Source organism: Chinchilla lanigera, unplaced genomic scaffold, assembly GCF_000276665.1.
Source record: "Chinchilla lanigera isolate Chin_1 unplaced genomic scaffold, ChiLan1.0 scaffold00105, whole genome shotgun sequence".
Lineage (NCBI taxonomy): Eukaryota > Metazoa > Chordata > Mammalia > Rodentia > Chinchillidae > Chinchilla > Chinchilla lanigera.
The window spans coordinates 5,435,477-5,449,732 of record NW_004955506.1 but is presented as its reverse complement, the minus strand read 5'-3'; the positions used below and the strand labels follow the sequence as shown (position 1 = coordinate 5,449,732).

Sequence of the window (14,256 nt, the reverse complement as noted above, 5' to 3'; positions counted from 1 at the left end):
CCCGCGAGGGCAGGGGCTGAGGCGGGGGCTGTGACCATGTGGGTGCCGGAGGCAGGGGAAGATCAGGATCCCTGGCTCTGGGCCTTCTGCTGCCCGGGCCTCCAGGGCTCTGGTGGGGCTGTCCTCCTCCGGTCCTGCTTGTGCGGAGGCTACAGAGTTGGCCAGGAAATATAGGCGTGAGGCAACATTGGTGGCCAGGCCAGGGTTGCCTGGTGCTGAGGCCACCTGGGTGAGAAGGATCCAGTGCTCCTACGCAGGAGATGGTCAGGGCCTGGAGGTGGGGGATAGAGGGGTCACACCAGCTTTGCCGCACTGTTAGGGCACACAGCCAGCCCTGGCTCTGTTCCTATTAATAGTGTGCATGCTGATGTATTTATTTTGGGGCTGGGAGCAAAGGGTCCCCTATTCAGTGTAGAAGGGGCTGGCAGGTCTTTGGTCACCCCCTCCACCTCCTGCATTAACAGGGCTCTGAATAGGCGAGATGGAGGAGGACATCAGGGACACTGCTGGAAGGCTGCCATGGGGTGGAGGTGTCCCACGTCTCCTGTGGTGTGTGTGACCCAAGAGACAGGCACAGCACACATCTCCCCGAGGCTGCGGTGCTCCGGTTTCTGGCTGAGTTGTATTTGTGTCTTGCTGTGTGTGTGTCTGCAGGCACCTAGGTCCGTGGGTCTCTGTGTTTTAAAGGGAGAGCAATCCATTTCATAATAAAATAACTCCCAGCAAGCATGCTGGCCAGCTGCGGGAAATCAATACCCCTGTTAATTGAATGCAACCCTCATAAATCAGGGGAGGAAGGCAAAATTACAGCTTCTTCCCGAGGCGTCCTGGAGCCCTGGCACGTTCACAGTGGGCCTGGCTCCAAATGGGTGATTACCTGGTGGAACAAGGAGGAAGGCTGAACCTCAGGGGCCTCCTGGGGTTCTGGCTGGAAGGGAGCTGAGGACTAGGGCCAGTAGCACCACCACCTATGGGAGCAGAGGTCTCTGCGGGGTCCTGGCAGTCCCTAGGCCCCCGGGGAAGTGAGTAGAGTGTCCTAGGCCAGGTTTCCCTAGCAACTATGGCTGGTGGTGGCCTGCAGTGTGGCTGCCTCTTCCGGTAGCCTGGTCAGTCTTGGGTAGTGGGATGGGCAGGGGCCAGAGGCCGAGTGTGGCCTTCTGTCACCTCCTTAGTTTTGGTGGGATGCCCAATACTCAGCAACTGCATAGAGAATGGAAGCAGGCCCAGGTCTCACTGCCAGCAGCAAGGAGGGCATGGGCTCACCCAGCTGCCAGCACCTGAGTGCTTACCTTGCCCCTAGCTCACCTCACTGTGTGACCTTGGCAAAGTCCCTCATCTCCTCTGAGCTAGTTCCCAGCCCCCGGCCATAAGGTCAGGGCTCTCCCTACAGGTCTTAGAGGCCCTATCCCAGGATCTTGGGCCCTGGGCAGGTTCTTGAGGCCTCAGTGTCATCCCAGGAGGACACTGTGATGGCTTTGGGCATGCTGAGAGGTGGCCCCACCTGGCAAGGCAGGTAAGAGCTCCAGGGAGGGCACCTGTTAGCCTGGGAAGTTGCTGTCCCCTCTTTGCACCCGATTTGGAGCTGTTGATTTGGGCCACAGCCAGACACTTGCTGGGAGCGGGGAGTCTGGGCAGGTCAGAGGCCTGTTCCAGCCAGCACCGTGCACAGGACAGCCCCAGGCTCCCTGGCCTCCGGGGGTGTGGATTCCGGTGGACTTCGCTACCCAGCTGGCCGATGTAGTAATAATAATACTTAACAAGGATGAAAAGTAAATCAAAACAGCCACTTTCTGTGGGTATTGGTGTACCTTTCCCTCCCTCTCTCCCTCCTTCCCTTCTTTCTTTCCCTTCTTCTCTCCTCCCACCTTCCTTTTTTATTTGCAGTACTGAGGATTGAATCCAAGACATTTGCACTGAGCCACATCCTTGGCCCTTTTTAAATTTTGAGGCCAGTTCTTGCTAAGTTGCTACGTTGCCCAGGCTGGGCTCAAACTTGTGACCTTCCTGCCTCCTAGAGTGCTGGAGTTGTAGGTGTGTACCAGTACACCTGGCTACTGATGAACTGAACCTTGATCTTCACCAGTGACCCCATGAGGATGATCCTGTCCAGGTCTACATTTTACAGTGAGGAACATGGGCTCAGGCAGGGAAAGGATAGTCCCTGATATTGGCACTGGGGCAGGCACCGAGCCAGGCCTGCTTTGCTGGCACAGCCCAAGGGTGCCGGGAGACAGGGCACTGAGTACCTGCCACATTCACTGGGGGTGGAGCCGGGTAAGGTCCGTGATTCTGCAGGGGGATCTCCACTGAGCCGAGGCACCCAGTCACTAGTGAGGAAGGCTCCCAGGTAGAGGGGCCCCTCCAGGACGCGAGTTCTGAGCTCCCTAACCCCTTTCCCGCCCTCCCTGCTGCACGTGCGGTGTTGCTGCCCACCTGTCTGGGTTTGCTGGGTTGGTGTCATTCCTTCTTCAGCATGCACGCACCGGAAGATAAAAGGGAAAGGCGAGGAGATGGACCGCAGGCCGGAGGACAAAAGGGCACCGAGTGATCCGTGCCAATTGGAGGGAGGCCAGGGAGTATCTAATGAAGAAGGAAGCCAGGGCACTGTCCCCATGTCCCCTGCCTGGGCAGACGGAAGTCCAGGTCTGTATCTGAGTAATGGCCTTGGAGGAACAGGGTGCTTGTTGCCAAGGAAACACCTACCAAAACAGTTTCAGCCTTTGCCACCGCCATGGAAGCGGCCGCACCCTAAGGTGCCAACCCCTCGGCCAGCTGGCCTCTGGCTCAGTCACGGCCTTGGTCCTGAACCCCATTCCCCACGAAATTCCCGGGGCCTTCCTGCCTGTCTCAAAGCTCACTTCTTGGCATCACCTGCCCGTGATGTGAGAGATGGGAGGTGAGTTTTCTTCACAGAGCCCAGCTGCATGGTTCTGCTGGTTGAGGCCAGTGTTTCCCTGGTGGCTCCAGGCTCCTCCCTTCCTCAGCATGAAGGGCTGGAGTTCCCTTGGATTGGCCTATAGGCACCAGGTATCCTGCTCTGGGGGTATCAGAAGTGATCGTGGTGTTGTGTGAGCACTGCTGGAGTTGATGTGCATAAAGAGCTTGGCAGCAGGGCGTGGTGCTGCACCCTTGAAATCCCTGCACTCTGGGAGGCCGAGGCAGCAGGGTCACAAGTTCAAGCCCAGCCTGGGCAACTTAGTGACTTAGAGAGACCCTGTCTCAAAAGAAAAATTAAAATGACCTTGGGATGTACTCAGTACAAAAGCCCTGGGTTCAACCCCCAAAGAGAGAGAGGTTGAGGGGTCGGCAGACCGTGCTCTCTCTGAAGGACCACTGTGTCTCTCTGAAGGGACACCACTGCTCCAGGCTTCTCGCCAGCCTCTGGCTGTCCTTTGGCTGGTGGCAGCTGAACCCCACTCTTTGCAGGGTGTCCACCCTGAGACCAAACTCTCGCTTCTCACGAGGACGCCAGCCATAGTGGATGAGGGGCCACTCTTTTCCAGGATGACCTCACGGTGACTTCATGAGTTTCGAAGCCTGCCACGATTGGATTTTTAAATCAGGTCACATTCTGAGGCACCGGGAGTGAGGACTGTGATCCATGTAGGTGGAGGGGACACAGTTAAGCCTACAGTACAAATTGCATTTTATGACTCTATTGGTCTAAAGACGAATGTATTCACATTACCTATCAAACCATTTTCTTGTATCTACGGGCTTTTCCTCCTCTAATTGTAAAAGAAATTCAAACACTTTTATGGGCCTCTAAAAGCATCATGCCCCTTGCATTGTGCCTGCTGTCTGTGGAGAGGTCAGCCCTGGTGCCAGTCCCCCCCCCCCCCCCCGCACACTGGGTGACAACAAGCTCTGGTTTCCCTGGGGCCACCAAGAGGCAGTCATACCCAGGTCCGTCATCCATCTCCTTTTTGCTTTCCAGAGGCATTTCCAGGTCATAGATCTGCTGTGCTCTGAGGCCTGGAAACATTTACTTTTATTGTCATTTGTAGAAAAGCTTCCCAGGGCAAGAAACCTAATCATATATTATTTGAAAATAGAAAGCGCTATGCAAATGCAAAGTCCAGTATAATAATAGCGATGCCAAGTAATTCTGCTGTGAACGAGTTGAACTTGTTAAATCAGACAGACGCCATCTGCACTATTTAAAGTCTGTGCTAGTGATATGTTTTATACAAAAATGCTTATTGTAGGAAAATTGCTGAATCCTCCAAAAAGTGCTTCTCTCTGTGACTGGGCTCTCTGGTCCTTCCTCTTGGGAATGGGATGACTGCTGTGAGCAGGGAGCAAAAGCATGTGAAGTATCTACTGAGCACCTCCTGAATGCTGAGGTCTTTCCATTCATCCTCATAGCTAACCTTCAAAACAACTCTGCCACTCTGATTTCATAGGAGTTCCGGCTGGGGCTCCGAGAGGTTAGGGAACTTGCCCAAGGTCACACAAATAGGATATGGACCCAGGATTTGAATTCAGGCCCTCTGATTCCAAGGCCCTCACTTTTCCCAGTAAATTGCTAAAATAATTTCTGTGTTGGGCTTGAAAATCAAGGGCAGTCTCTGATTTCTTTGTCTCTTTTGAGAGCAGCAGCAGAATGAAGTTTGGGCTTTAGCACGAGAGAAAGACTTCCTGGCAGCCGGAGAACCTGGCTGCCTTTGGGATGGATTAAAAACCGTTTATCCCTCGGTTTTGCAGGTGGTGATTGGATTAGTCTCCTAGGGTTGCTGTGAAAAACTGCCACCAGCCAGGTGGCTTAAAGAGTTGCAGTTTATTCGTGCACAGTGCTGGAGGGCCAAGGTCTGAAGTCACAGTGTCTTGGGGCTGCTCCTCCCAGGGGCTCTTGTGGAGGGTCCTGCCTCGCCCTGCAGCTCCTCTTAGTCACCAGTGCCCGTGGCTTGTGGCTGCGATGGTCCCATCCATCTCTAGCACTGCATGGCCTTCTCGTCATGTGTGTTCATGTGGCCTCCTCACGGGGACCTTAGTGTTTGGATTAGGGCCACCTTAATCCAGTAGGACCTCATCTGAACTAGTCACATCTGCAAAGATACTTTTGCAAATAAGGTCACCTTCTGCAGCTCCAGTGAACTGAGGAACGCTCTGCAGCCTGTGATGATGAGGTCCCTGGACGTGTGGCCCGTGCTAGGCGGTGGCAAACTCCACATATGAAAGTTGAGTCCTGTCCTTGAGGACTTCAGGCTCCATCTGGGGTCTCAGCTGGACACTCACACCCACATCCCATGGTCTGGGGCCTGAGGGGCTTGATCGGGCTCTTATGGGGAGGATGCAGAGGAGCGAGGGTGGGGGCTACAGGAAGGTGGGGTGAAGTGGCCAGTGTCTGCCCCGTATCCTCAGTGGTCTGGCGGGGTTCCGGCCCATCCCTGTAGTGGGTGTTTGTGCTGTGGGTCTCTGGGTAGACGTTAGGCCACCCCTGGCCCTTTCCCACCTGGGTACCTCCTGTCCCCATGAGTGGCTAGAACATAGCCCTGGTTGCCCTTTCTGGCCAGCAGCAGGTGGCAGAGGCTTCCTGACCACTGTCACTATGGCCACCTCTTTTGATCTTCTCCATATTCACCCTGGTCAGAGGAGTGTCCTTCCTGTCCCTTTGTCAGCGTGAAAAGCTACCGCAGTCTTCATCTGATCTTATTCAAGTTCAGAGCCTCATGGGTCTTAAGGAAGCACCTTCCTTCTTGGGTCACCTGTGCCTTCTCAGTCCAGGGCCTCACCCCAAAGTGAGAGCACTGGCTGGGAGGGGTAACCCTACTCGGCTCAATGCAGCAGGCCTTTGCAGACACAGGAGTTTGTGCCTGAGAGCCAGCTAACGTTTCGGGGGAGGTGGAGCAGAAAATAAGTCTACAAATCTCCTTAGGAGGTCAGTAATGAAAAGGGTTAAGACGCTCCTGTCTCATCCCCTCTGCTGCTGCTTCAGCTACGATCGTGACAGTGACGTCACTGATGCACATCGTGCTGGCTTCACATTCTATTCACTTTCCATCGCTTTCTTCACTCATCCTTCACAGCAGCTCTGCGAGGTAGCCATTATCATCTTCACCTTAATGAGAATACTGAGCAAAGAAGCTAAGTGACTTGTTTAGGATCACACAGTTCATAAAAGCCTGAGGTTTGTCCCTAGTCCCTAGTGAGAAATAACCCTGCTTTCTCCTGCCTGGGATGCTTTGAACATAGAAGTGGCTGTCTTTCAAATCTCTTCTCATTCTTCTTGTGATCTTGTAGAAGGCTATTGGGAGTTGAACTGTGTCCCCTACCCCCAAAGATATGTCAGGGTCCTCAGCCCTGCTCACTTTATTTGTGAATGTGGGTTTATTTGCAAATAGGGTCTTTGCAGATGTGATCAAGTTAAGGTGAGGTCCTGCTGGCTAGGGTGGGTCCTAGTTCAGTCACAGATGTCCTCATAAGAGGAGGAAATGTGGCAAAGATGGGGCCACACAGCCACAAGCCACTGAACGTCCAGGAGCCAGGAGCCAGGAGGCACGGGGAGAGAGGGGAGGCAGGAGTGGTCCCAAGGGCTCCACGAGGAAGCAGGCGCAGCAGCACTTTGCTTCTGGACCCCGGAACTGTGCTATAGTGTTGATTTAGCCACTCTGCTTGTTGTTCTTTCTTTGGTGGGGCAGCCCAAGGAAAGCAGTGCCAAAGCTGCACCATTTTCCATTGGGGTTTCCCCCAAGATGACATTGGGATCCAGATTAAAGGACTGTGTGCGTGGGTGCATGCGTGCGTGCGTGTGGGGTGAGTGTGTACCATGTGTGTGTGAGGGCTCCTTCCCCCTTCCTGTCACTTGTCTTTTGTCCCTTTCCCAGCCTCCATCTCTGCTTCGGCTCTACCTGTAACCCTCACATTTTGCCCTCTGTGGATGGAGCCACCGCCCCTGGTCTCCTGTAGAAGGTGGAGGTGACAAGGGAAGGTGGCCAGAGAGGGCACTCGGCACCACGCTTCAGTGCTGTGCCTTCTCCGGGAGCAGGTCACCTTATGGGGTTCACGGACTCAGCAGAGCCCAGGTTGGAAAAATGTTTCCTACAATTCCCATCGTGTGTGCTTAGGCAAACACAGCACCTTGTGCAAGGCAAACAGAGCTTAAACTGGAGGCTATAAAATTGCACAGCCAGAGGGTGGAGTGAAAACCAAAGGAAGTGGAATTAATGTGCAGAAAGCGCGCAAGTTGCTGGAGAAAGGCCCCCAGGGCTGTCCCTGCAGAGGAAGATAACACCAGCAGAGTGGGATCCATCTCCACAGAAGGCTTTGCAATGAGATAAATACTGCATATAATGTCTAATAGAATTCCCCAAGAGTTAAGCAGTAATCAACATAAGGAAATAAATTCTCTCCCAAAATAAAAACAACACCAGTAGGGGCCAGGGATGTAGCTCAATGGCGCAGTGTCTGCCTGGCAAGCATGAGGCCCTGAGTTCAATTCCCAGTACCAAAAATGAAAAAGGAAAAAAATCAGCACCCGTATTGGTGGTGAGGCGGAGGCCCATGGTGTCTGTGATAGTAAACTACTTTACAGTCCTTGGGAAGGATTCATCCTCAGGAAGCCGTGATAATTTACTAGAGTTTTAATAGTTGGCAAGTCCCCAGGCTCCTGTGGGTGGGATTTATTTTGAAGAGTTGTGGAAAGGAGAGAAATAGACTTGGGGCACCCAGGCCTCCTCTCACTCACTCTTAGGCCAGGACTGGGGAGCCAATTTCAGGGGCTCCCAATAGACCAGGTCTCACCACTCACCCCCAAAATCAGAGAGAATAACGCTGAAGGAGGAAAGGAATTTCCTCAGTGCTGGGAAGGAGAGTGATGTGTCCAAGCCCTGACTTTTGGGGCAAATAAGGTTTTACATGGGGAAGTGTGTAGCAGGGAGCATGCGTAGTTAAGCAGTCTTGATCGGATAGGGGTCTGGTTGATCAATATCTCCGGATGACCAAGCAGCACCTCCTTGGGAATAGGAAAGTTGAGTTTCAACTCTTGTCACAGACATGTCGCAGGACCTGCTCCTCCCGGAATCCAGGGTGACTGCAGGAGAGAATGACTCAAAGAGCAAGTCAGAGAGGCGAGAGGGAGTGAGTCAGGACAGCAGGTGGAGACTTTTAGTGCTGCTTGGGTGTCTGTCTGGACAGGACATTGTAAACGCTGAGGGTTGCCAATCTGTTGATTCTGATGTCCCTGCAAATCTTGAAAATACTTCAGTTACTCTTATCTTGGTGTGCTCAGCCTTGAAGGGGGAAGATTACCAGTGGATGTGTGCCCGCTAGACCAGCGCTTCTTAAATAATTAACATGCCTAGGCGCAGAGCTGAGCAGGAATCTGACCCAAGCCTTAAGGTAATAAAGGAGACAGATGCAAAGCAAAGGGAGAGATGCCAAGCTTTATCCTGTTTTTAGCTGCCCATTGGGCAGCTGTAGGCCCAGCCGAGGACTCAGAGGCTCTAAATCCCTAGGATTGTTCTGTTCCGGCTCTGCTTGCTTCAGCTCTGGCCCTGCCCTTTGACCCACAGCAGCATGTGTGCAGACACACCTAGCACACACAGATGTGGGCCCTCCATGCGTGTGGAGTGTGTACCTTGGATGGGGTGGGCTCCGGTCCATCCCCACCGGCTTTATCCCTTGCTGTGGGGTTCCGTGGAGCGGGACTTGGGTGCCTGGAGTGCTGCTGACCCTGCTGCCTTTGGTGACTGACCAAAGCCGCCCGAAGGTCACCCAAGTGGGTTCTGCTGCTCATCTCTGGCTTCTCCCCTCCCAGACTTTCCCCTGGGGCCGGCCTCATGGAGCGGATCCAGGCCATTGCCCAGAACGTCTCTGACATCGCCGCGAAGGTGGACCAGATCCTGCGCCACAGTCTGCTCCTGCACAGCAAGGGTGAGTGCAGGGGGGCACCTCCACCCTCCCCAAGGCCCGTGCACTGGGTAGGGGGAGCCGTGGGAGGGTGGGACACCCGGGGAGGCTCGACTTCTTCTGATGACAGCTCTCCTGGCTCTTTGAGGCCCCACTCCAGGCTCTCGGTGTGGTGACCTGGGGTTCACCCCAACCTGCCCTGCCTGGGCAGGGAGGACAGGAGGTGCCTGGAGTCCTGGCTACTGAGGTCCCAAGAGGGAGGCCAGCTGGGGAAGGTCCCAGGGTCCCTCCATTCCCCTTGATGGAGGAGCAGCTAGGGGCTGCAGGCCTTTCTCTGTCCACCTCAGAAAACTCAGGGTGCGTTTGAGTGGGTACCTGAAGCCTCCTCACCCAGAGGGCTTCTTCATTGGTCTTCTGACAGCCCCTGACAGCCCCAGGGAAGACTAGGGGTGTGGAGGGAACAGCTCAGACCCGGGCACTCCTTGGGGTGGGCTGTCAGCTAGTGACCCACTTTTTGGATGAGAAAACCGAGGTGGGAGGAGAGGAGGTGCAGACCCTTCTGCCCCTTGCACTCTCCCTGGGTCCCCCTGGGACACAGGTCCTCAGAGAGCTGACATCTCACTGACCTCTTCCTGCAGTGTCTGAGGGCCGGCAGGATCAGTGTGAGGCTCCCAGTGACCCCAAGTTCCCCGACTGCTCCGGAAAGGTGGAGGTAAGGCCTGGAGCTGAGGCTGGGCTGAGTGCAGCAAGGAAGGCAGCCACATACAGCCTGGCTCCGAGATTTCCATCCTGCCTGGGCCGTCTGCTGGCAAGGGCCTCTGCCCAGCTTGTGCTCCCTGACCCTGGCACCAGCTGGCCAAAGACAACCTCAGGGCAATGGTTTCTCTACCAGACCCCTCCCAGCCACCAACTCAGACCTCAGATGAGTCACCCAGCAGGGGCTTCCATACTTTCTTTACAACCGGCAAACTGCTGAATGGTGACCTGTCCCTAGCAGCCCACTTCCCAGAAACCTCAGGATTGGGTCTCCATCACTTCATCCTGTTCCTCCTGGCCCAACCCACAGCTGGGCTGGGGGTCCTCTGTCCTAACTCCAGGGACATCTCTGGCCACATGATGACATCTGTCCCTGTGGAGAGCCCATCCACAGCCATAAAGCCAGGTCCTCACTGGTCCCTTTCTTTGGAGACCACTGTAGTGGGACCTTCCCTGGACCCATCCCCTCCTGCTTGAAGATTGCCTCATGACCTTATCCACTAGCCAAGGTGACAGGGGATGAGGACCAAACAACAGGAGACAGCCCAGCCCAAGCTGCCGCCCCTCCTGGCTCTCCTGCGCTCTGGCCTGGCTGAGTGTTCCAGGGTCTTCTTTCTGGGCCTGATCTCTATGGTCTTCAATGGCCAGGGCAGATGTCCGGGTCCTAGAGCTAGCTTCCTGCCTCAGTCTCTATTCTCTTTCCCCCCTGCTATATCCTTAGGGCAGGGCATGCCATGTAGATCCTGACCTTGCGGTCCCTGGGAACATGTACACACAGGAAGCCTGCTAGGGTGGGGTGGGTGCTGCTGGCCACCCGTCCAAGCCTGCCTTCTCCACAGTGGATGCGTGCCCGCTGGACCTCTGACCCCTGCTACGCCTTCTTCGGGGTGGACGGCACGGAGTGCTCTTTCCTCATCTACCTCAGCGAGGTCGAGTGGTTCTGCCCTCCGCTGCCCTGGAGGAACCAGACCAAGGCTCAGACGGCCCCCAAAACCCTCCCCAGAGTCCAGGTAGGCATGGAGGTGGGCAGCCGGTAGGTTCCCCAGCTGACCAGCCCCAGAGGTAGTGGGATGAAACCTCAGGACTGGCCAGCGGAGGAGGCCGCCAGCTCTGCAGGCACAGGACAGCAGTGGCCAGCCCAAGTGTTTGTCCCACTTAGTGAGAGGCGCTGCACACTGAGTGCTGCCTGAGGGCGGGCTGGGGCCAAGGAGGCACCCCGTTAATGGACCAGAATGATAGTAATAAAAGCTGTCATGTGTTGAGGGCGCTGTGTGTGCCAGACACTTTATTTGTACTTAAGTCTCCTGGCCGTGCTGATGTGACTGTATTTAACAGATGACAAATCTGAGGTTTAGAGAGTTAATGGGCTCCAGGTGTACCGTGACAGTGGAACTGCCGAGAGGCAGCCCAGCACCTGGTGCTGACCACTTCCATCATCATTGCCTGCTTGCTGTGCCCGGGACCCCGGCACTGTCATCGCTGCTCACCTCTCTGGAAGGGCTCAGGGCAGGTGGTTGGCAGGAGCTAGGTTGGGACACATCAACTTGGGGGCAAGAGCAGAGCCTCTAGACCTTGGGCTCAGGTGAGCAAAGCTGGAGCAGGTCGAGCCTTTGTGTGGGGGTGGCTACGTGGCTGCGGGTCTAGGGCTGAAAGAGCTGAAGTCTGCAATGCACCCCAGGCAGTTTTCCGGAGCAACCTCTCCCACCTCCTGGAGCTAATGGGCAGCGGGAAAGAGTCACTGATCTTCATGAAGAAGCGGACCAAGCGGCTCACATCCCAGTGGGCGACAGCTGCCCAGCGCCTAGCACAGAAGCTGGGGGACATCCAGAGGGACCAGAAGCAGGTGCAACATCATCTTGGGGAGTGGAGCCCAGGGATCTTGGGCAACCTGCTCAGGACCTGTGGCTTCCAAGGGGACGTGGTGTGGGCCCTCCAACTAGTGGCATTGGATTTCTTTGAATTTGACCCAGAAGAAGAGGCAGGGTTGGGGTGGTGGGGTCAGGATGGAAGCAGGTGAGGTCCCTGGCCTCTTGCTGGGCTGGGGCAGAATGACAAGCCCCTGAGGGGTCCCGCCTTCTGTGGACATCTTGTTCTGGTCAGGGGGAGCAGTCATAGCTTTTGCCTGGAAGGCTGGGAATCACATCATGTTTCTGGGGCCGTTTGCTGGTCCCTCCCTCCATCTGTCCGTCCATGCATGTAATAGAGAATTACATGACTCTCACATCACCCTGTTTATTTCTTGCAGAGTCCCTATCATTTCATGAAACTGTCTCTTGTCTGTGTTTACTGTTGTCCACCTCTTCCATCTGGAACGTAAGCTCCGGGAGGCAGGAAAGTGACCACCTTATCCACCTGTATCCCCACCACCTGATGCGGTCACTCTAGTGCCCAAAAATGCCCGGCCAGGTCCAGCCTGGAGGCAGTGCCTGCTGCAGTTGTCTCCTGCCTGGTGTCTTGGGGTCGAGGCAAGACTGAGGGCTGCCACTTCTTCACGCTGACCTTCTGTATCCCACCGGCCAGATCCTCGTGCACATCGGCTTCCTGACGGAGGAGTCTGGGGACGTGTTCAGCCCGAGGGTGCTGAAGGGAGGGCCCCTGGGCGAGATGGTGCAGTGGGCAGACATCCTGGCTGCTCTCTACGTCCTGGGCCACAGCCTGAGGGTCACCGTGTCCCTGAAGGAGTTGCAGAGGTGAGTGCTGGCGAGAGCCCCTGCAGAGCTGTGCTGGAAGGGAGCAGGGATAAAGGGGAACCTCTGGGCCCAGGAGCTGCTAAAGGGCCCATGGGGCCTGGGAAGCTTCCTGCTCTTCTGCCAGCCATTCCCTAATTCCCTCTTCTGCCTAACTCTTGTGCCCCCACCTCCTCCTCCACACTGACACCTGCTCACATTTGACGCACACCAAGGAAGCGTATTTGCCTAGCACAGTTCAGTCTCCCATCTCCATCTCTGGGAAGTGTGGGGTTTGTGCTAAGGGACTGACAAATTTTGACTCAAGGGCTTGAACTACCCCATGCACATGTGGTTCCCTCTGCCTGCCTTCCCAGCGGCCTCGCTGGTTTCTCTCTGGAACTGGATTCCTTTGCGGGCGTGTTTGTGCGGTTGGGGATCAGCAAGACTTGGAGGTTGCTGGGATGCACAAGCAATGCCTCCTCTTTTCCCAATGCGCACTGGGCCTTCTCAGGGTCCCTCGACGCTGTGGGTGTTGGCCCCTTCCCCACCTCATGCTTGCAGGGAGGACGAAGCTAAAAGGCTGTGAGTGTGTGGGATGTTGAGGGGGTAGGAGTGTGCGTGTGCATGTGTGTGTGTGTGTGTGTGTGTGTGCGTGTGAGAGAGAGATTGGGTTTCTTTTTATCCACCCTATCTGGGGGAATGTAGAAATGCATATGATTTTTCTTCCTTTATTTTTATATTTATTGCATGATATTTGATATGTATAAAAGTACATATAAAATATGTGATGCTGCACACAAAGAGAATGGTTTCCCATGATGTTGCTGTCCACCTGGAGGTGGGGAATATTACTGAAGGCCCTGTATCCACCTGGACCTTCCTTCTCCTCCTTCTGCCTGCTCCCCACAAAACCTGTAATTTGAATTTTGTGCTTATCCTTTGCTTTATAAAATAATTATTAATTGGTGTTTTTTCATATTTGTATATCCATAAGTAATGCGGTTTAGTTTTGCTTAGTGTGGTTTTGTTTTGAGATTCATAGAAGTGGCATCTACTGCTGGGCTCAGTGGTGCACATCTGTAATCTTAGCTGTTTGGGAGGCAGAGGCAGGAGGATTGCAACTCTGAGGCCAGCACGGGCAAGTTAGTAAGGACCTGCCTTAAAGTAAAAAATAAAAAGGGCTGAATATGTAGCTCAGCACTCTCTGGGTCCAGCATCCTGTACCTTAAAAAAAAAAAAAAAAAGGCATCTACTGTATACAATCTTCAAGACTTGTTTATTTTCACTCATTATGTTTCAAAGATTCATCCATGGTATTATATGTACAAGTGTACCAAATTATCTATCAGTGTTTCCTATTTCTGAGCAACTTTCTCCTACTGTAAATTTTTTTTTTTTGCACAGTACATGCTGCAGTGGACACTCATGGGCAGATTACTTGGGGCATCTGTGTAAGAGTTTTCAGCTCAATTGAACAATTTGTCCCACGGCTGAGAGCTGTCGCTGAACACTTGTGCTGACCTCACAGTATGTTAATACAATTGTCCAGAGACAAATTCCTCCATTGTTGTACATCTGAGAGACAAATTGTGCAACTGATACCTAATTAGCATCGCTTTCTCTTGGGTATAGACTTAGGGGCACAATTTCTGCTTTTTAGGGTGTGTGAAAATTCAGCTTCACAGGCTAATGCCAGATTGTTTCCCAGCATGATTGCAGCGATTCACATCCCACCAGTTGGTGGGCTTCTGTAGCCACAGCCCCACCATTTTCATGATTATCAGACTTTAAGTGCAGGCAGAACTGGTATCATGATTTGTCTGATCACTGTCTTAAATTGAATTTCCTGACCACCAACAGGGTGAGCATCCTGCTATATATGTATTTGCTATTGTTTCTTGACAAAAATGCCCATAAAATACCCATTCATATCATTTGCCACCTTTCTGCTGGGTTGTTTCTTTATTGAATTGTAGTGGTT

The 14,256-nt window shown here is 53.9% G+C and overlaps 1 protein-coding gene across 2 annotated transcripts in view; it reads left to right on the top strand.

Moving 5' to 3' along the window:
* Mgat5b (mannosyl (alpha-1,6-)-glycoprotein beta-1,6-N-acetyl-glucosaminyltransferase, isozyme B) overlaps positions 1-14,256 on the top strand; it is a gene marked incomplete at its 5' end in the record, with an annotated part of 74,348 nt that overhangs the window by 29,162 nt on the left and 30,930 nt on the right. For both annotated transcript variants that reach the window (XM_005407407.2, XM_005407406.2), the window contains 5 exon segments: positions 8,759-8,874; positions 9,489-9,562; positions 10,446-10,616; positions 11,285-11,449; positions 12,127-12,296. In XM_005407407.2, coding sequence (XP_005407464.1) covers positions 8,759-8,874; positions 9,489-9,562; positions 10,446-10,616; positions 11,285-11,449; positions 12,127-12,296 — 696 coding nt within the window.